This window comes from Mastigoproctus giganteus, chromosome 11 (assembly GCF_048544385.1).
Source record: "Mastigoproctus giganteus isolate SK-2022 chromosome 11, ASM4854438v1, whole genome shotgun sequence".
NCBI lineage: Eukaryota > Metazoa > Arthropoda > Arachnida > Uropygi > Thelyphonidae > Mastigoproctus > Mastigoproctus giganteus.
Window position 1 is genome coordinate 109,186,575 of NC_143585.1, and position 20,538 is coordinate 109,207,112.

Below are 20,538 nucleotides of genomic sequence, written 5' to 3' on the forward strand. Positions count from 1 at the left end.
TTCAGCAAAAGGAAGATCTCATCGACCTGTCATCTGACGAAGCATCGCGTGCTCTTTTCAAGACTACTTGGGAAAATTTTTGGCATTCTTTTCAAGACGAGTATCCAGAATTATCGAAATTGGCGATACAAACATTGCTGCCCTTCGGGTCTACATATTTATGTGAGGTTGGTTTCTCAAAATTAATAGCTATAATGACAAAACAGCGTTCCAGACTTGATCCTGAAGATGCCATGAGATTAGTAATTTCAAACATTGCGCCAAATATGGACCAAATATTATCAGTTATCCAGGCTCGTCCTTCTTATTGTTTTGTTTTGTAATTGTTCATTTTTTATTGTTTTGTAATCTTAATTGAAGAATAAGATTTGTTGTTTTTGCTGTATTCAGTTAAAATATTAAACAATTATTGTAACGTGTAAATTAAAAAGGAAAATTGTTTTTATTCCTTTATCAGTACTCACATAAAATTTTCTACTTCATAATTTATAAAATGCCATTTTTCTTCTAAAAAAAATCTGGTCATCCTACATCGGGGTCAGTACTCACATAAAATTTTCTACTTCATAATTTATAAAATGCCATTTTTCTTCTAAAAAAAATCTGGTCATCCTACATCGGGGTTTACATTGGGGAGTCGCATTAATTTTATATTTAAGACAGGGGGTTGCCAGCAAAATAAGTTTGCGCGCCACTGGTCTAGACAATCCAAGTTACTCTAGAAGTCTGTTCAACTACTTTGCAAAGGGGAATCTTAGCTTCCTTTTCACTGTTTGTTGCGTAATGCTATTACACAACGAACAGTTTTTCTTCCTTGACTATATAAAACTTAACTTTTTACATCCCCTTTCTTGGCAAGTTAACTTTGGAAACAAATAAGGTACACTTTTAGCTAACACTGGACATCCTGTAATTGCACATCATCCCTTTCAGAATTAATGGACCAGATTATAGACTCAATTCTGATCAGATGAACTTTTGTACATTTACATTTTGTTAAGTACATGCATATTGGCATAGATCGTGTAGAATATTATCAGGCAAGTTGCTTCTTCCCCCATACCAACTGATTAATATGGCAGTGGTCATTCTCCCAATTATAATAAAACTAATTGTATGGTTGTAAACTAAATGTTGGTCACCTGACAGGTGACCAACATTTTTTTTTATTTTTTTTTATTTCGAGAAAAAGTTTTTGTTTTTTTTAATTCTGCTTGCAGTGTACCAATGCTTGACCTTTTTCTGATGGATGGCAAAACTTTTTAAATGTTTTATACATTTTAATTTATAAATGTATTTAAAAGGAATTTTTTTTTTTTTTTTTTTAACACCTGCTATTTTTGGTGAAACCAAACTTTCAATTCTTCTGGAGAGGAGGGAGAGAATGGAAGTGACTATTAGTCATTTCCATTTGCAAGGTCTGTTAACTGCACAAAATTTGGAGAAGTCCTACACAAGAATTGTAACAAAAATGGCTTCATGGATCATGACAGGTGTTTTGCATATATAATTTAGATTAAACAAACTGTCACTTCCAAATTGCTCAAGTGAAACTGTCTATATCTAGGAAGGTACAGAATATTAAAGCCATCATTACTTGATGGCTGTAATATTCTGTACTCAGTCATTCACTTGGTTCCCACCATTTTTTATGTAGTGGAAACCAAGTGAATGACTGAGTTACCTTTTGTTTTTCTCCTTATTTTAACCACACACCTAACAAGTTATATAACTAGTTATAGTTGCAGCAAAAAAACCTTAGCTGTGTGGAATTGAATCCATCATTTGTAGTTACCAGTAAGTTGCCATTTATGGAAGAAATTTGTTGCATATTTAATCAGGCACACATTTTTCCACCTCTACCAACACTGGGCATTTTATATCTCCCTTTGATCTGAAATGTAGCTTTAGCTGTATTACAACTTTGAAAACTCTGATTTCATCAGGTGATAATGGGGTATGGTACCAACAGAGACATTGAATTATTAGAATAAAGTATTAAATTGAAGAGTTTGGACTTTTGGTGAGTAGATCTTTGAAATTGCCATCCTCTATTAATAGCATATGGGCTAACAGAGGAGGAGTTTGCTAAGGAATGCAGTGCTTGTTTTTCAAGGGTTGGCAGATGTGATCATAGAAATTAGATATTAAAAATAAGCTTCAGGATCAGGGACCTATTTGACTACCATGTGCTACAAATGTCTCCATTATGGACGGATGCTGTTATGTGAAAGAAATAGTTTGTTCTCACTGTACAAAGAGGACATTCCCACTATGAGCATTTATATAAGGATATAAAACAGACTTGTGCTAATTGTGTAGTGATGGGTTGTCCATCAATGCATTCTGTTCACAGTATGTCATGTCTGTTGTTTTAGTCTGTGCTTCTGTTGAGTAGAACTAGACCAGAACTGTTTAGTGTTCTTCAATACATACAATGGATGTCTTACTGCTCCTTATTGAGCTTCTACTAAAGTTTCGATGAGCATGGTAGGACATGAAAATTGATATTTTGGATCATCCCAAAGATGAACTTTGTTTAAGCCTAACGATGCCAAGCATTCCTTGAGAGTTTACGCTCAGCAAATTCACATGCCTCCTGCTTCTGCACTGTGCATTAGCTGATGGCACAGCCTCACTGGGGGCACTGAAAAACAAACGTGAAGAGTGGGATTTCTGCTGTCTCATAAAAAGTGCCCCATTCTCTTTTGTATCTCATTGTGATGTAATGCCTTAACTGCAACTGGTGATTTTCCTGCATTTCTTTGTGATGTGGTGATTCCCGTATAGTATTTTCTTTATGTTGTCTTGCTGCAATCATAGTGAGCATCCTATAGTGGACATAGTGTTTTTTGTTATGCGGTTCCCGTGGTTTCCCACAAATCCGCGTTAAATACTCTGTTAACATAGCAAAGCCAGTCAGTGTGGGTTTATGTGTGAGTAGTGTGTTGTTTGTGTTGTTTGACTAGCCTCTTCGTTACTGGGAGGCGCGATCACCAGGAAGGAGCCTCCCAGCATCCGTCCACTGCCACGAGGAGCCGGACCAGGGAGTAAAAGACATCTGACGGGCCGTCCACACTCTGAATTGAATCCATCTTTGGATTCAATTCAGAGTGAGAGTGTTGAAGGCCAGGGAAAGAGCAGAGAAGAGACAGGAAAGTGGAAGACAGACAAGATAGCGAGGATGACAGAGCGTAGGCATCCTCCCAGGCGAAACGGAGCAGGAAGAGTGCTAGGTGCAGTTGTGGGAGTCCTGGAGAAAGACTGTGGGTAGGAAGAAGAGAATAGGTAAAGTTCAAATTAAAGAGTCCAGGATCATCACAATGGAGAATCACGGAGCGGCGTAGACAGGGCTGGCCGCCATTTGCAGTTTCATGTCTGGAAGTTTCCAGTGCCGGTTATCAGTTGCTGTCTAGAGGAGGTTATCCAGGAGTAGTGTTCGGTAGTTGCAGGTGATGCCAGCGACGACGAAAGACCTCGTTGGCATAACTGGTCAGTGCACGGAAGGTATCATTAGATTCCAATAACTTGGTTTCTGGCCGAAGTGATGTAGTGTGGAGGTCTAGGAGTAGTTGGATTCTTAGATCTAAGTATACGTTGCATGAGTGCATCACGTGATCCCAGTCTTCAGGTTCTCCGCAGGTACAGAGGGCATCCTCGACTAGGCTGAACTCTAGAAGGTGTCTCTTGAAGGACCCGTGGCCAGTTAATAGGAAGGAAGCATAGACGTTAGGGAAGAACCAAGTGGAACGTTGTTTGTTGAGTAGAACTAGAAGGAAAAGTTTAGTAATTGCACCAGTTGTGGAGTTATTCCAGCGGGTTTTCCATAAGTTTATCAATTCTAGCCACACACGTTTATGTTCCTGTTTGATGTCCGTATCGGTACGGGTTTGAATAGTGAGGAATTCAGCTTCCTTATTCTTCTTAATTGCATTAGAGAGTCCGATAAAAGCGACGTGGAGGTCCAAAGGGAGGCGGCCTGTTAGTAGCTGTAGGGCAGCAGTTGATGTCATTCTACATGCGCGGGTCATTTGTAGTAGCATAAGTCGTTGAATTTGCTGAATTTTACGTTGAGCATGCACTAAGGTCATTCGGTGGTACCAAACTGCAGCTCCATATGTGACAATTGGTATAAATACTGCTGACTATAAAAGGCATTGAGTTGGTCCTTTAAGACCCCCAGTCCTTGTGGGTAAAACGTGCTAACATAGTGATGTAATTTTTTATCTTTTCTTTGATAGCTTGGATATGGGGGATGAAAGTTCTCCTGTCGTCCAAAATTACTCCCAGGTACTTCACCGATCGGTAGTTTTTCAGTGGGCGGCCATTAAAACGTATGGTTGGAGGTCTGGAGAAGTCCAGTTTGCCTTTTAATAGGAGGGTTTTGCTCTTCTCAGTGGAGACTGAGAGTTTATTTTCATTGGCCCATACGGACAGAGCAGAGAGAACAACCGTGGCCTGGGTTTCTATGGTGGCGCGGGTGCGGCCCTCAATGATGATAACCATGTCGTCGGCATAAGAAAGCTGAGTAGTGTGTGGGTAGTCCCTCAGGAGCCAGTCGTCGAGTATCATATTCCAGACAGCTGGCCCCAGGAACAGCCTCGGGTTAGATGTCGGGTGATGCAGTGATATTTTGTTTTGATGCTGACCTTGCCGGTTAGAGAAGTAGCTTTTGAGGCAGTGGTAGAAATTCCAAGTACAGTTAGAGACTCTAGCCCTCTGAAGAACGCCCGGCCACCACACTGTGTCAAAAGCTCCTTTGAAGTCAATGAAGATTGCCAGTACACAAGTTGCATCCGACTGTTCTGCAACTTTGAGGGGTTTAGATAGAGCATCAATTGTGGAGCACCCTTGTTTGAATCCAAATTGAAGCGATGATGCCAAACCACTGGCTTCATATCGGGGTTGGAAGCGGGAGAGCAACAGTCTCTCAAAAACCTTGCCGAGAATGGGAAGCAGCGCAATCGGGCGATATGCCTTGGAGGTACCTGTGGGATCCTTAGGTAAGAGCCTCAGGTTAGCATGCTTCCAACGTGATGGAAAGTTACCCTCATTCAGACAGGTGTTGAAGAGCTGAAGAAGTATCATTGGAGCTATGGCCCAGAGACGTTGCACAGTCTCGCCTTCAATAAAATCCAGACCAGGAGCTTTACCTTTTTTGATTTTTTTAATTGCTGCATCGACTTCTTCCTCTGTGAATGGTTCCTCCATAATGTCTGGCTGGAAGTTGGAATTTTGTACTGCTATCTTCCTGTGGATGTCATTGTCAGAGTTGGTGTTGTCCTGATATATTAGTTCATCCAGAATCCGGTTGATTGTATCTTCCCAGTGTGTAGTCTCAGACGAGTCATCAGAGCGGACAGAGTGTATGACATCCGTGGATCCCAGCTTATTCCTCACGAGTTTGTGGACCCCAAAAGAAGTAAACCCCACGGATTCCGGTTCCCCTCAGTCTCGACAAGGGAACGCCAGGAGCTTTGCTTGGCATGGTAAATTTTGTTAGTATATTCACGGCGGACTGCTTTGAATCGGTGTCTATACTGTTCTGCGATGTGAGCAGGTTCAGTCCTTCTCTTGCGTTGGTATTCTTTCCGAGCGCGCTTCAGAGAATTGCGCAGGTTAGTGAGTTCCTGCGACCACCATGGAACAGATCTTGGTTTCCTGAAACATTTTTTCATGGAAGCCTCTGAAGCTTTGAGGAGCAGACTCTGCACAAAGTCTGTTTTCTGCGCACTGTTCATTGATTGGTAGAAGTTGCTAGCTGGGTCATGAAGAACATCTTGAATTACATTGTCAAACTGGTCCCAGTTCGCTGTTTTAGTAGAGAATCTTACAATATCCTGGATAGGCACTTGACGAGGGAGGGCAGAATCGGTGACACTGTAAGTGATGAGGCGATGGTCGCTAGTAGTGGCCGTGTCATACACCTGCCAATGGAGGAGTCTATTGCGAAGAGAAGAAGTAGTCAGTGTGATGTCCAGGTCTGTTGATTTCAAGGCCGCGTGAGGCAATGAATTCATCTAACATATCTCCTCTTGCATCGGTAGAAGTGTTGAACTATTGTGTCGACCGGGCATTCGAATCTGCTGCTATGATGACATCAGTGTTCTCCAGGAGGTCAAGAGCTTGTTCTAGTCGAGCTATGTGCGGGAGGATATCTGTACCAAATTGGAAGTATGCTGTTAGGACCGCAATACGGCCGAAGCTGCCTTCTATTGTAGCCCCCGCTAGGTGGGGAGTGCAGAGTGATTCTATCTGTGTTACTACTAAGTCTGGATTGCGGACGATGATAGCAGCGAGGCACAATTGGTTTGTCATCTGGATTTTCCTGAAAGCCAGGGGGTAACCAGAGACCCTTCCACGGACGCAGTATGGTTCCTGAAGGAGAAGAATGTCTAGATTCAACTCGTCCATTAGAGGATGAAGCTGTGTTGCCACTGAGATGGATTTTTGGCCATTGATCTGAGCTATATGAAGTCTGGGAGAGGGGGGGGGGTTGAGCATCCTATTTTCCATAGTTAGTCTTATTGCGTACTATATCTGCTGCTCTTCTATATACAAGGCATGCTCCATCCCGCACAGAGTGATCGTAGGGTTTGTTAATTGCTTTGCAATTTGAGCATTTAGGAGGCGAGGCTTTGTTGGGACAGTCCTTGTAAAGATGCCCTGCCTCAGCACAATGCCCACATATTGGTTGTTTTTTAAGACACTTAGCAGAGGTGTGCCCATAACCAAGACATTTGTAGCATTTCAGGACTGGTACAAAATCTCTGAATCTGTGGGATGACCAGCCCAGAAAAATTCTATCCTGGCTGTGTAGGAATCTCCTTATCCTGGGGGACACTTTTATAACCCAATTAAGTCGACCACGAGTCCGTGCATTGGTGGAAAATTGAATTTTCATCTCCTTAATGGCTTCTTCTTTGCTCATGGATTCAAAGAGATTTCTGTTATATACTTCCTCCAGTAGGTCAACTTTCTGGATTGAGCCATCTACATCAAACACAATTAAACTTGGTCCCCTGAGCGTCCTATAGTGATGTGGACACTGGTTCGCTCATTCTTTTCTTCATGTCACTACACATAATCTACAAGATCTGCTTGCAGTGCAATGGGTTCAAGCCGGACTGTTCTTTCCTCCTTCTGTATGATATCAACTGTGATTTCAAAGCATGCCCTTGCAATGTACTGATTTAAATGCAACTAGCAGACTTATCAGGAATGTACATATCAGAACATTAACACTTCTCTATTTCTTTTTTTTTGTGCATGATACATTTTAGCAGATCCCTGGTCTGGCTAAGTTGATTAAAATTCTTGGCTCAGTGTGCCAGGGATTTTAATCAACGAATGCCAGTATTATTGTATTATATTATATATATATTACATTTATCATTTCTACGGTATTTTATATAGGTGGCGGGGTTGCCAGGAAAGCTGACTGGGACTGCTAAGTTTAATAATAATAAAAAAAAAAAACCTGCTTTACTCTTGTCCAAATTATGACAATCAGAGGAGCATCCTGATCACTAAGATTGGCCCCTCTGCCTTGAGATAATGAACATCTACTAATAACAGAAAGTTATTACATAGCCTTTTTACAGTTTGCCCAAGAGGTTTTTTAACTAAAATGCCACACTTTAAGAGAGACATTAAATGCTGTGGCAGTCGCTGGTGCACTACAAACTAACCAAAAGTGACAGCAACAACCTTAAATTGGCCCTCTGGATTTGGCAATACCAAAATGACTTAACATCTGATCAGTTTTGGGGACCTGTTTGTGCACTGTACTGTACTGTACTATGCTTGCCATAAGTGTGCTGGAAGTGATTGAATATGTGTCTCTATGATTTAGGTGATTCTGGATGCATGCTGGAAATGAATATAAAAAAAGCTGTAAAGTGTGTTTAGGGTTCTCGTCTGAGTGAACAGATGAATGAGTGTGAGTGAATCTTTTGTGTTTTTTATGGATATTTATCTCCTGGAAAGAGTAGATGTAAGGACTATGTGCTAGTATAAAAGTTCCTTATTTTTATTGAGATGTGCTTAATCTTTGCCACAGAATGCCATGAAGTTTTAAAGTTAAGTATAAAAATTCATAGCATGAAATGATGGCATAAAATCCAAAGACAGCTTGTGCTCTCAAGTGCTGTACCCTTTTAATAGTTAGGTCCGAAAATACCTCCTCCTGATGGTTTTAGACCTAGCTTGAGGAATAATTGGTAAGTGACAAAATTAGTCCCACTAGGTGTATAGACTATGAGAACCCCAATGGTACCCCTCATAGATAAAAATGGAACTTCTGGTTCCATTCTAATATGTGGTTATTCTAAAGGGATCCCTTGCTTGGTTCTGGATAGGGGAACCTGGGCTCCCTCAAAATTACAGATGGGGCAACTTTTGCTGCTGATATAGATTCTTTATAGATATAACTTTTGCTGCTGATATAGATATAGGGCCCAAACTTCCTCACTTCTACTTCCAATATGTGTCCTGAGGTTCCCATGTAAATCCATGACATCCGCAGCAGGGGAAAGCATGCTAGCATGAATGTCTCAGGTTGTCTGGATGGGCTAGGATAACTGCCTCTCCTTGTGCAGACCATCATGAATGATTGTTAAATCTGAGTGACCTTACCCTACAAAAAAAAATTGTTTTATTTCCACAGTGCTGTAAGGAGAGGAACTGAATGAATGCTTGAGTGAATGAGTTTGTCCCAGTCAAACATTATAAATGGAAAATTCCTTCCCCCACCCCACAAAAAAACCCATGCAGGCTAAGAAGCATAATTGTACTATGATTTAGTCATGTGTATAAATGTTGTTATGATCAAGTGAGCATGGCAATAGTAAACAGGGGGGAGGGATTCTTTGAAGTGTTATGTTCACATTCAGGTTGCTGTCATTTAGTCTATGTGCAAGAATGAGTGAAAGATGGCAAATGGGAGTGTGAGTGCATATTGTTGTGTATTGTCTGTTTTTTGTGCACCCTGAATATATGTACAAAAAAATAAATAAAACTCTGTGTGCATGTAAGTATGATAGGAGTAGAGCTTGTTTCTGTTGTGCACTTTGTGGATAGCCGGGGAGGATAACCGATTTTGAAAGCCCCTGAACTGCCTTTGCTGATGCCTTGGCATCAGCAAGGGCAGTGTGAGATGCTGGTTTCAGCTGGCCAGTGTGGGAATGTCATATTCTTCTGACCATACATATATTTTCAAGATGGCAACCAGAATTCCCTTGCAGAGCACCTTACTTTAATTCCCTCCTATCCCAAGTTAAGCCCCCCCCCCCACCATGGAGGATAGATTGCCTCTTCAGGGATGCTTTTTCTATTCCCTATTCTCCAATCTCTGGTGGTCCAAACTATCCCCACACTCCTTCCCAACAAAAAACGTTTTTTTTTACAGCTCTTTCTGGTAAGCTTGGGTGAAACCAGGGGGAGGGGTGGTCACCCAGCCATAGGATCTAATCCCTACTACCTGGCCCATTCCTGGTATGTTAATTAGGGATGGTGATTTTTCACTGTCTCCTAGACTAAAAGGCCAGATGAACAACATAACCCTACATAAACCACACATCACTCACTCTATCTGGCTTTTAGAGGGTACTGTATTCAATGAGAACTTATCATGGAGTTGTAGGGGCTGTTGATGCCACTTGACTGTAAACACAATGTACTATACTATATGTTAGCTCATGTTGAGTAACTTCTTTATGGTTGTTTTTTCTGCATGTTATCACTAGAGACTATTTACTACGAGGGACCAGTTAATCTTGAAACAGGCTGTCATAGCAGTCTCATCTTTCAAAAAAAAAAAAAAAAAAAAAAGAGACCATATCATATTCGTGTGGACATCTTTGTAATGAGTTGCCCTGGTAATGCAATACCAGGCAACTCATTACAAAGACAAATTAGTTCTGCTTTAAGAATTAAGACCATTGCATTATCTATGCAGTGTAAATCCTGCTAGTCACAAAAGTCCAACAATTATCTTATAATGAGAGAAATGGCACCTTTTTTTGCATGGATTCTTAAAGACATACAATCATTGATGTGAGTGCCAGAGTTTATAGAGATTACTGTACTACTTTTCATTGAAACATTTTATGTACATATATACAATAAAAAGTTAGGATAATGAATAATTTACCTGCCTGCTGATTTAAATAAACTGGGTGTATGTGTGTGTGTGGGGGGGGTGACTGCACAATGTTAACATGTGCATACATGTTTGAAATTTAGGCACAACTATAATTTGGAATGTTAATAATAAAAATAATAGTTGAGGTACCCTGGCAGCTTGCTGAATGGTTTGAAGTGATTAATAGTTGCATATGATTAATGATATCACAAATTTAAATAACAATTAAATGCAGTGCTGTTCAAAATTAATACTCTGTATAAATTAATTTTTGTCAGTTTTATGTTGATCCATGAGTGTTATAATTATATCAATGAAACATGGTTATAATGCTTGTAACTCATGCATTATATTTTAAGCAAAAATACACTAAGTAAAAAAGAGAAAAAAAAAATCAGACATTTATTATCACCAATTTCTGCTGATCATACGTACAACATAATCTAAAACCACATACTATACAAAAATCATCTGACTTATTTTAATTTTAGAAATCAAAATATTTACTGCCAAGTGTGGTAATAGCAGTAGGATATAAAGAACTTAATCTGCACTGTGACAAAATAATAGCAATAGGCATGTCACTGTGACCAGATTTTGGACAAGTCAGGAAATAAAATCAACAATATACTACATCTACACTTTACATCAGCTGTATCTTAAATAATTTTCATGTATCCCAGTGTGTTTACAGCAGACACCTGTTGTGTAAGAAAAAGTTTATGTTGATGGGACAACAGGATGAGCAAGAAACATGAACTAAATGCAGCACTCAAATGTACAAAAAAAGTTCATTCACATAAATATGCAATTATGATGAAAAAATTACACAAAGCTGAATAATGAACATGTATTAAAAGATTCACATGAGGGGGATATAGGAAATTGATAGGTATTAAATTATGTTCCGTTAGCAATTTGTGAAAATCACTGATTATTTTACATGGACTTCAACTTAAACTATCACATCATTCATGACAGCTTGTTCTGAATCTAAACTGATTATCATATTTGTGACTAATATTGAAAAGTCAGTATTATTCATCAAAGAGATTAAACTGTTGTGCATGGAATAACTATACTACCTTTCTGTAGATCAGAATACTCATTGAAAGTGCAACATAGCTGTAGAAAATAATTTTAGAAGAAATTAAGTGCACATGAAAAATATCTGTTAAGAAATAGGTTTTCATTTTTGGAGGGAAAAAAATAAAAATTCATAACCCTGCAGAGGAAAGACAGTAGTATGTCACAATAAGCTCAGATCAATAAAGTCATTGTTCAAAGATTTGGTTATAAACAAAACAGCAAAAGGTATGAGTTTTTTTTTTTTTTTTTTTTTAAGGTGAGCAGAATTGACAGTACAGATACTGAAAACACAAGCTGTACAGATGCTATTACTTAGCAAAATTCTTTGATCACACAGTGTTATTTGGTGAACTCTACTCTTTCACTCAATTCTTTCTTTTCATCATTGTCCTTTCAGCTTTAGTACATCCATAACAATCTAATACAAAGTATCCTTTTAACAAGCCTGCTGACTGGTTCAAGAATATGATACATCGCAGTTTGTCTCAGCCAGCTCTTTCAACAAGTCTGAACAGACATTTCTCAAAGCCCGTTTTGGGGTATTTTAGGTAGTCTACAGCAAGTGTAACATTTCACATAAACACCACTTATGATACAAGTTTCATACAAGTGGCCAACCAGCCAGAAGTTCTTTTTGTGCATTACTCAAAATATTAAGTAATTGACTTCAGAAACCCCCTTAAAACAGCCACTTTTTTATATACTTATTTCTATGTATATAGAAATCAGTAAACAAAAATTTCATTTTCAATAATGAAAACTACTTTGCACATATTAAAAAAAAACTGTGCTCTTAAAGAAACTTTTTATCTTGAATAAAAGTTATTGTTCTGCAGAAAATAAATTTTTGTTAAAAAAAGCAATTCCTTCAAGCAGTGTAAAAAAAAAAAAAAACTTGGCTATATTATAAAGGAATTGCTTACTAGATACATAACTTATGGTTTTGGGTTATAGAGAAATTGGCATTTGGAAATTGTAATTTCCATCATTGTAATTAATGGATTGAAATGAAAAGTTTTACACGATGTGTTAATCAAGTAAGAACATTGATAGTACCTTCCTAACACTTGAGATTCAAATAACCCCAATTTGAAAGTGAAGTTTTAAATGTATACATATTCACTTTTCATTACTGATCATAGTTCTTACATTTAAAAATGTGCAAAATGAAATATATTTCATTTGGCATAAAGTTTCAGAATGCCAACGTTTCCTTTATCACATTTCTTGTAAATCTTTCGTAACAGCTCTTTGGTTTGTTTCATCCTTAGCTTTTTAAATACTGGGGAGTTCTATAAAGCACATAGTGCTAAAAAGTCATGTATATTAATAGTTGATGAATGTAGAAAATTCATCTTACTGGCCACACACCCCTGCTAAATATATATATATAAAAGCTCTCAGTGCAGTACTAAATCTGTTGCTGGTTTTTGCACCATAAAGTATGCAACTAATTTTGATTTGTAATGAAAAAAAAAAAAAATATCATTTCAAAAATAAAACTGTCTTCTAACATTTGGAAATATTTATAAATACAATTTAACCATAATTCAGAGTAATATGTGCTTGTATATTATATTTTTCAAATAAAAAAAGTGAAATTGCTCCACCATATTTTAGTAAAAAGATATATTATTAGAACACAAAATTAATTTTTTATTTATTAATATATTTATGTTATCCCTTTCTTTTTATCAGATATGGTGGGAATAGTTAAGTAAAAAAAAAAAAGTCGATTTTCTGACATTTCTTATAATTTACCTAATTAAAAAAAAAACTGAATGTTATTGTTTGGAATCAGTGGGAGCATTTGATATTTATCAGATAACATTTAACATATCAAATAAATAACATTACATGTAGTCTGTTTGAATTATGTTTGCAACCTTTAAGAATAGAAACTGGATTAATTAATCCAGGAATATCATTAAAAAACTGCTCTGTAGCTTGTAAACCACTGTTAGTATAGTGATGTAAGAATTCTGTAAAAAAAGTGTTGCTTTTCATCTTGTATGAAGTCATGTTCTTTCGGCTCTGGGAACAGATGTCTTCAGAATGATGAAGCTGGACGCAACAAGATTGGGAGAAACCCTAGTACAACAGCAGGAGAAGAATATTGTACAAAAAGATACATCACAAACTTCCAGAAACATCTGTAAAGGAGTTCAGCATTTCTGTAAACATTTACATTTCCTTATCACCTCTACTTGTGTTGTGTATTTGGTACCATTTGGACACACCATGCGCACACTCCGTTTCTTCGTTCTAAGTGGACGACAACACTGGTCACCACATGATCCAATACACTGGGCTATCTTGAGTTTCTTGGTAGAACGACAACCATTTTCTTCTAGGAATTCCCGATACTGTTCTTTTTGACAGGTGGGAGCTACAGAAAATAAATTTATCTTTTAATTATTAATAATAAAATTTAAATACTTTTACTTGTGCTCCAAGGAAGAAAATATAACTTTAAATTGTTTTTTTTTTTAATGCTTGATGTTTTCAACATAATTTCTATTGGGGGAGCACAAAATATAAACACGAAACTACTATATTCAGAAAATCAACAAGTGATTCACTAGCTTTGCTCTGAATACCCTTTTGCCCATATGATTTGTGGTACAGACTGCTGAAAGTAAGCATTTTCTTCTTTAACTAAGAGTTTATTGATGAGAAGTTGGTGGTATAGTGTGGGTGCAATAAGAAGCTAACGAATGACCTTGACCCACCTGTTGATTTTTCCTGATTACAGCTACTTCCGTTTCAAATTTATAAAATCAATAAGTGCACAACAAATTCAAACTAAATGCATGCACATGCAGTACTGAACTAATTTTTTAGACAAAAAAAAAATTAGTTCATTCATTTGTGAAATACTACATAATAGAAAAGAGAAAAAATTAGAGTAGATGGAATCATTTATATTTCTTGTAGTATCACTTGAATCACCATAGTATCTAGCAGCAACAGGAACTGGTTTGTTAAAGTAGGAGTTAGTGCCATTTGCTCTCTCAAAATGAGCCTTTAGCCTACTCCACATGCCTGAATACTTCAATGAATCCCATAGTTGAGAGAGAGGGTGCACAGTTGGGAATTTTCCAGAACTAGAGGCTTCACAAAGACTCTCTGCTCTTGCAGTTCCATGTGCTCTTCATTGCCACTTTCTTCCATATCCTAAAGCTTCAACTCTAACCTTAATTATTTCAGCATTGCTATGACTTCAGGTGTTGCTGTTTCCTGATTGTGTTTGACATTTTGGAACTCATTTATGAGAATCAAGATCACTAAGATGTTCAGGAGCATTACTGAGAAGTAGCAATGCTTTAAATTCCAGGTCTTTGCTTTGCAATAATTTGTAATAGCAGGCACAAGTCAGTCTATACTTTGGCAAGAGGAGAAATATATCCAAGCATAGATTTTTCCTCTTGAGTGATGCTAGTTCTGGTAGGCATCTTGAATATCCCTGTCTTCTCAACATTGAAGACTTGCTTTGAGGAATACCTTCCCTCTTCAATAATCTTTCTCAGCTTTTCGAAGATGCTTCAGCCACCAAAACATCTCCTTGCTGTTGTTGTTGTTATTGGGATTAACGACACAAGGGCTACTGAGGCCAAATTGTGTCTGTTCACAGTTTATTTACAGGCAACGTATCATTAGAGATGTTAAATTATATGCTCCTGTACAGGCTAATATGTTTTAAATACATGAAAAGTTCTTGTATATCGGCTTCATTTCCTATTATATGAGACAAATTAGATGAACTGTTCAACGTTAAGAGTGACTGGAAAGTGTTTGAGAGAACGGTTGAATATAAGGGACACTCAACCAGAAAATGAAGAACCGTAAGTTGCATCTGACAGGATGAGCACTGAGATGGGTTTTCTCCCAGTAGCAGGAAGAGATGGGCATGGTGAGTGTGTCCAATTCTGAGCCTTGCCAATACCACTTCTTCTCATCTGTTTCGTTGGAAGCTAGAGAGCCACAGCTTTGGATCTTCTTTTATCTGGTAAAGTTTATTGTTGATGTTACCTTTCCAGATCTGTGACCATTTATCATAGCACGCTGACAGACTTCTAGTCGCTGTAAGGAACCTGAGAGTGTTGTGAGAAAGAGGGTTGAGGATGTTTAGCGGCAAAGTCAGCACTTTCATTTCCAGGAATGCCAGTCTGGCCAGTGATCCAGCAGAAACTGATTGATTGATTGATTGATACGCTGGGGCAGAACAGCTGGGAAGGAATCTGTTTCAAGATAGGATGAGAATATGAGAACTTCTTTATGGCAGAGACAACACAGAGGGAGTCTGTGTAAATTATGGCAGGTGAGATGGAAAGCTCAATAATCTTACTAAGCGTTAACTTAATGGCATATAATTCAGCTATGAAGATGCTGCAAGCTATCGGTAGTGTGGCTGAAATCGTACATGAAGGAAAACTGCAGCAGCACTTACCATTTTGTCAGTTTTGGAACCATCTGTATAAATTTTATATGTTCATAGTAGCATGAACTGAGTGTAACTGTGATATTGCAGGGTGGTATAATATTTTTCCCCCACTGGAGAAAGTGCACATCGTGAGAGACAGACACATAAGTCCAAGGTGGAACAGGTGCAATTGTGTCCTGAAAAATTTCATTTAAATTGACATTCCAACTCTGAACAAGCTCTTTAATCCTGCGTGAAGCAGGTCTATTTTCATTTGGCTTGCTCTCATTGAATGATTCCCACCAAGTATTATAGAGATACTCCCAATTGGGGTGCGATGGTAGACTCTGGATCTTAACAGCATATTGGAGCAGCAGTGTTTTTCTATGCAGGTGTAATGGGGGATCATGAGCTTCAATATAAAGACTTTGGATCAGAGAAGTCCTGAAAGCTCCTAGGGCTGTCCTCAAAGCACCGTGCTGTATGACGTTCAGCTGTTCTAATGTGCTTACCCTAGAAGAGTCATATACTGAAGAACCGTAATCCAGGTGTGAACGGATTAGGGACTTGTACAGGTGTAGTAAGGTATAACGATCAGCTCCCCAGACATGGACAAGACTGATCGAAGTATATTCATGTGCTTTAGACAAGTAGTTCTTAAATGAGTGACGTGAGCTTGGACGTTTAGCTTGCTGTCCAATACCAGTCCAAGAAATCTAACAGTATTAACAAGTGGGATTGGAGTTTTGTTTATTTCTAGTTCAGGATGGAGAGCCCATAACTTGCAGAAGTGAGTGGCAGTGCATTTATTTTCTGACAGTCAGTAACCATTCCGTGAAGTCCAGGATTCTATTTTGGTTATGGCTAGTTGGAGTTGCCGTTCAATGGTGTTCATAGTTTTAGACTGACAGGAAATGGTAAGATCGTCTGCATACATGTAGGTTTCAACGGTTTTTGGGATGTTCCGTGTCATATTGCTAACTTGAATTGCGAATAGTGTTGGACTAAGTATCGAACCCTGTGGTACGCCTTCAAGAAATTCTGAATTATTTCAGACAACTGTCCCCTTAGATCTAGATGGTAAAGATCCATTATAATACCATGACGCCAAGTAGTGTCAAATGCCTTTTCAAGATCTAAGTTAACCATGACTAGCTGTTGTCTCATGACAAAGGCATTGCAAATATGAGATTCAGCTTTGATAAGCACGTCTAGCATTGATCTGTTCTTCCGAGATCCATACTGATGGTCTGGAAGGAGATTCTGTGACTCTAGGATGTAAGCGAGTCTTGTATGAATCATCATTTCGAAAATTTTCCCTATGCAGCTGGTAAGAGATATTGGCCTATAATTTTGAACCAGAGTAGGATCTTTGCCTAGTTTTGGTATGGCGATAATGAACGAATGAAGGATAGACATTTTCAGAGAAGATCTGATTGTAGAAAATCAACAGGGTACACAAGTCCTCTTCATGTAAATGCTTTAGCATAATGTAATGAACACCATCTGGCCCTGAAGCACTGTTGTGAGATCTATTTAATGATTCTTTCAGTTCTATTAATGTAAAGGGTTGGTTGTACGGAAAGGAGCGGTGCATTGAGAAGTTAATTTTATACCGTTCTGCATGATCTTTAATGCTCTGGAAGGAGCTTGCATAAGAAGCAGAAGCAGAGCTGATGGCAAAAGATTCTGCTAAAGCATTGGCAACTTCTTTGAGCATAGACATGTCGTTTCCTTTCCAGTGAAGTATGGGAGAGGGTAGCCAAACAAATTTGCCATTTAGCACCTGTATCCTTCTCCATATGATCCGTGTGTCAGTGTCTTTTGTGATGGTTGATGCAAAAGCAATCCATGAATCGCATTTTGCGTTCCTTCTAATTTGCCTTGCTTTTGCTTTAAACCTTTTATAAGCAATTAAGTTAGAGGTAGTAAGATACTTCCGGTATTCCATGCACAGTTTTTATCTTGTTTGGCAATAGAGCACTCTGCATTCCACCAGTGATTTCGATGAGCATGAAATGTCTTGGATTTCGGAACGAAAGCATTTGCCGCAGTCAGAATCTGATTGGTGATGTAAGTAGTTACATCATCAGTATGTTTCTGTTGGACATAAATTCTGTCTAAGAGCATTTGGGCAGAATAGCCATCCCAGTTCGCCTTACTAAACTTCCAATTGGATCGTTGGTTAGGATTTTGAGTTACTGCTGTTTGTATTGAGCAAATAATTGGAAAGTGGTCACTGTTAAATGGATCGGATAATACCGACCATGTCAGGATTGGAAAGATGGATGGAGAGCAAAATGACAAGTCAACTGCAGAAGCAGATCCTGTAGGTAGGTGGATGTAAGTAGGAGATCCAGTGTTTAGTAAATTAAGATCGCTATTATTTATAAATTCTTCAATTAACTTGCCTCTTCTGTCCATTGTAGTGGACCCCCACAATGGGTGGTTTCCATTAAAGTCACCGAAAAGACAAATTGGAGTTGGTAGTTGTGTAATGAGATTGTCAAGTTCTGAATGGGGAAGAGGCAGAGATGGTGGAATATAAACGGTAACAAGAGTAACTGATGTACCAACTGCAATACGAGTAGCCACAGCTTCTAGATTTGTTATTAACTGGATCGACTTGGATGGCACGTTAGAATTAACCAGAATGGCTGCTCCTCCACGAGCAGAAGATTCTTTTCTATCTCAACTATACATCATATAATTGGAGAATTTTGGCGAAAATTGGGGTGGCAAGAATGTTCCCTATAGGCATACAGCTATGGGGTTGAATTGAGCTATTAAATCTTTTAAGTCATCAGAATGGCTGCTTATTCCTCTGCAATTCCACTGTATGATGTTACGCATTCTTTAGGTTTATTTGAGGATGATTCATCTGGCTGTTTTTTGGATGTGGGACTTTTTTCCGGTCTTTTTTTGGGAATGTGGGGGCGACCAGTATCCATATTGTCATTGGCATGCAATTTTAGGATGGATTCCTCATAATCCAGGCGTACATCCACTTCCACACTGTTTGTTTGAGGTTCGGCTTTCTTACAATCTTTAGTAGTTTTCATTCTTTCAGTGTTCTGCGAGACTATTGGGGTATCAGTTGGGATATTAATTGGGGTGTTTGTGGCTTCACTGGTTTTAGGTTTTGGAGTATCTTTTCTGGAGGCTGATAAGGTTTCTTTAACCCAATTTGCCAAAGAGGAGTTCGGTGGTATTGACACGTCTGTTTGAGCTGCAGTTGAAATATAGCTTCGGGTGCAAGACATAAGATTGACTAGGCATGGTCGACATGATTTGTCTGCGTGCTTCAGGATATGTTACTTTATGTTCTATTTTGTATCTCTGAATTTTCTTTCCAGTTTTCCACATATCGCATGATTTAGAAAACGCAGGATGACTTCCTTTGCAGTTGGGACACACTGGAGTTGAGGCTGAGCAATCTGCTTGTGTATGGTCTTTAGAGCCACATATAGGACAGATGGCATCACCTGCATGCCTGCTGAGAATGGCCATATTTCTGGCATTTAAAACAGCGAAGAGGATTCGGGATGTACGGGAAAATCCGGCAGTTTAAATAGCCAACTTTTACAGTGGATGGCAAATCGGGAGTGTTGAAGGTTAAAATGATGGATCAAGTTGGTACAAGATTTCCATCTTTTTTAATCATTATGCGCTTCGCACTGATTACTAAGTTCATGGACTAATTCCTCCTCAGACACTGAAAGCAGGTCCCACTCTGTGATGATGCCTTTCAATGAATTTAAAGTATTGTGGGGAGTAACAGATACTGGCAACCCACCAAAACCTCAGGGGCTCACATCAGGTGAGTATGGGCTTGGCACACCCAGGGTCCTGATCTGGATATCATTATTCTTCTCTTTCTTGGTGATTCCCTTCTATTTCTTTTTCTCTCTCTCTCTCTCACACACACACACACACACACACACACACACGCGCACAGGGGTAACTCAGGAATTTTTTTTTTTTTGGCTGGTGCAGCAAAAGCCTCAGGCTTCCTTGCACCATATGGCTAATTATAATAATAATAATAAATAATAATAAAATGTTTTTGTCTTTAATAGCCACTCAAAACGTTTGGCAGTGGCTGTTTAAACCAGAAGATCTTCTGATTGTAGTCTCTTCACCATTTTTGGTGATCCTGCAATTGATTCTAAATATTTTTGAATCATAAATGGTGATAGCTTGCCCACCAGCTGAGCAGACAGAGAGTGTATCACCAAAAAGTTAGGGAGGTTATGACACTCTACTTCTATTCAAAGTCTTTTAGGTTGGTTTGAGTCATTTTCATTAGACATTTCTGACCTTGAGCTTGATGGCTCTAAAGGAGGAAAATTATTTAAGTCCATCTTTTCTCCTTTTAGTCCCGGGAGAGTAACTTTCTTCTCCCAGGTTACCGGCCCCGCCACGTGGAGGCAGGAGCTGTGCCACCAGTGACCAAGCAGTTTAGGAAGTTAGTTGGGTTAGTATGAATTAAATAAATATATATGTATAAGGAAAGAAAGGTGAATTTCCTTTCTGGATTCTTACTTGAAAGCTTTTAAGTAAAGAATCACTTGAGTAAAACAGGAAGAAGAGACACTAAAATAAATATAACTTATTCGCTGAGTAAGAGCACTATATATATGGCACAAAAATCGTTAGGTCACTATCGCTTGGCACTCGGAGCCACATCTCCTTGTACTCTGATATTTCGGGACTGATAATGTTTTCTGAAATGGTTAAACAATCAAGTGTTTTCTTTAAGTTCCTCTTCTATTGCCATTGACAGTCAGTCACACTCTTTAACCATTTTGTAAAGGCTTAAAGCTTTAGCCTTTATCACTATTAGACTCAAATCTGGTTTCAACACCAGATAAATAAAAGC

General features: G+C 38.6%; 1 protein-coding gene across 4 annotated transcripts in view; it reads right to left on the bottom strand.

Moving 5' to 3' along the window:
• Positions 1-13,039: 13,039 nt before the first annotated feature.
• LOC150078344 (protein slit-like) overlaps positions 13,040-20,538 on the bottom strand; it is a 715,724-nt gene continuing 708,225 nt past the window's right edge. For all 4 annotated transcript variants that reach the window (XM_090385081.1, XM_090385080.1, XM_090385079.1 and 1 more), the window contains one exon: positions 13,040-13,622. In XM_090385081.1, the coding sequence (XP_090241207.1) occupies positions 13,399-13,622 (224 nt within the window). In that variant the 3' untranslated portion in view covers positions 13,040-13,398. The remainder of the gene's footprint in view (positions 13,623-20,538) is intronic.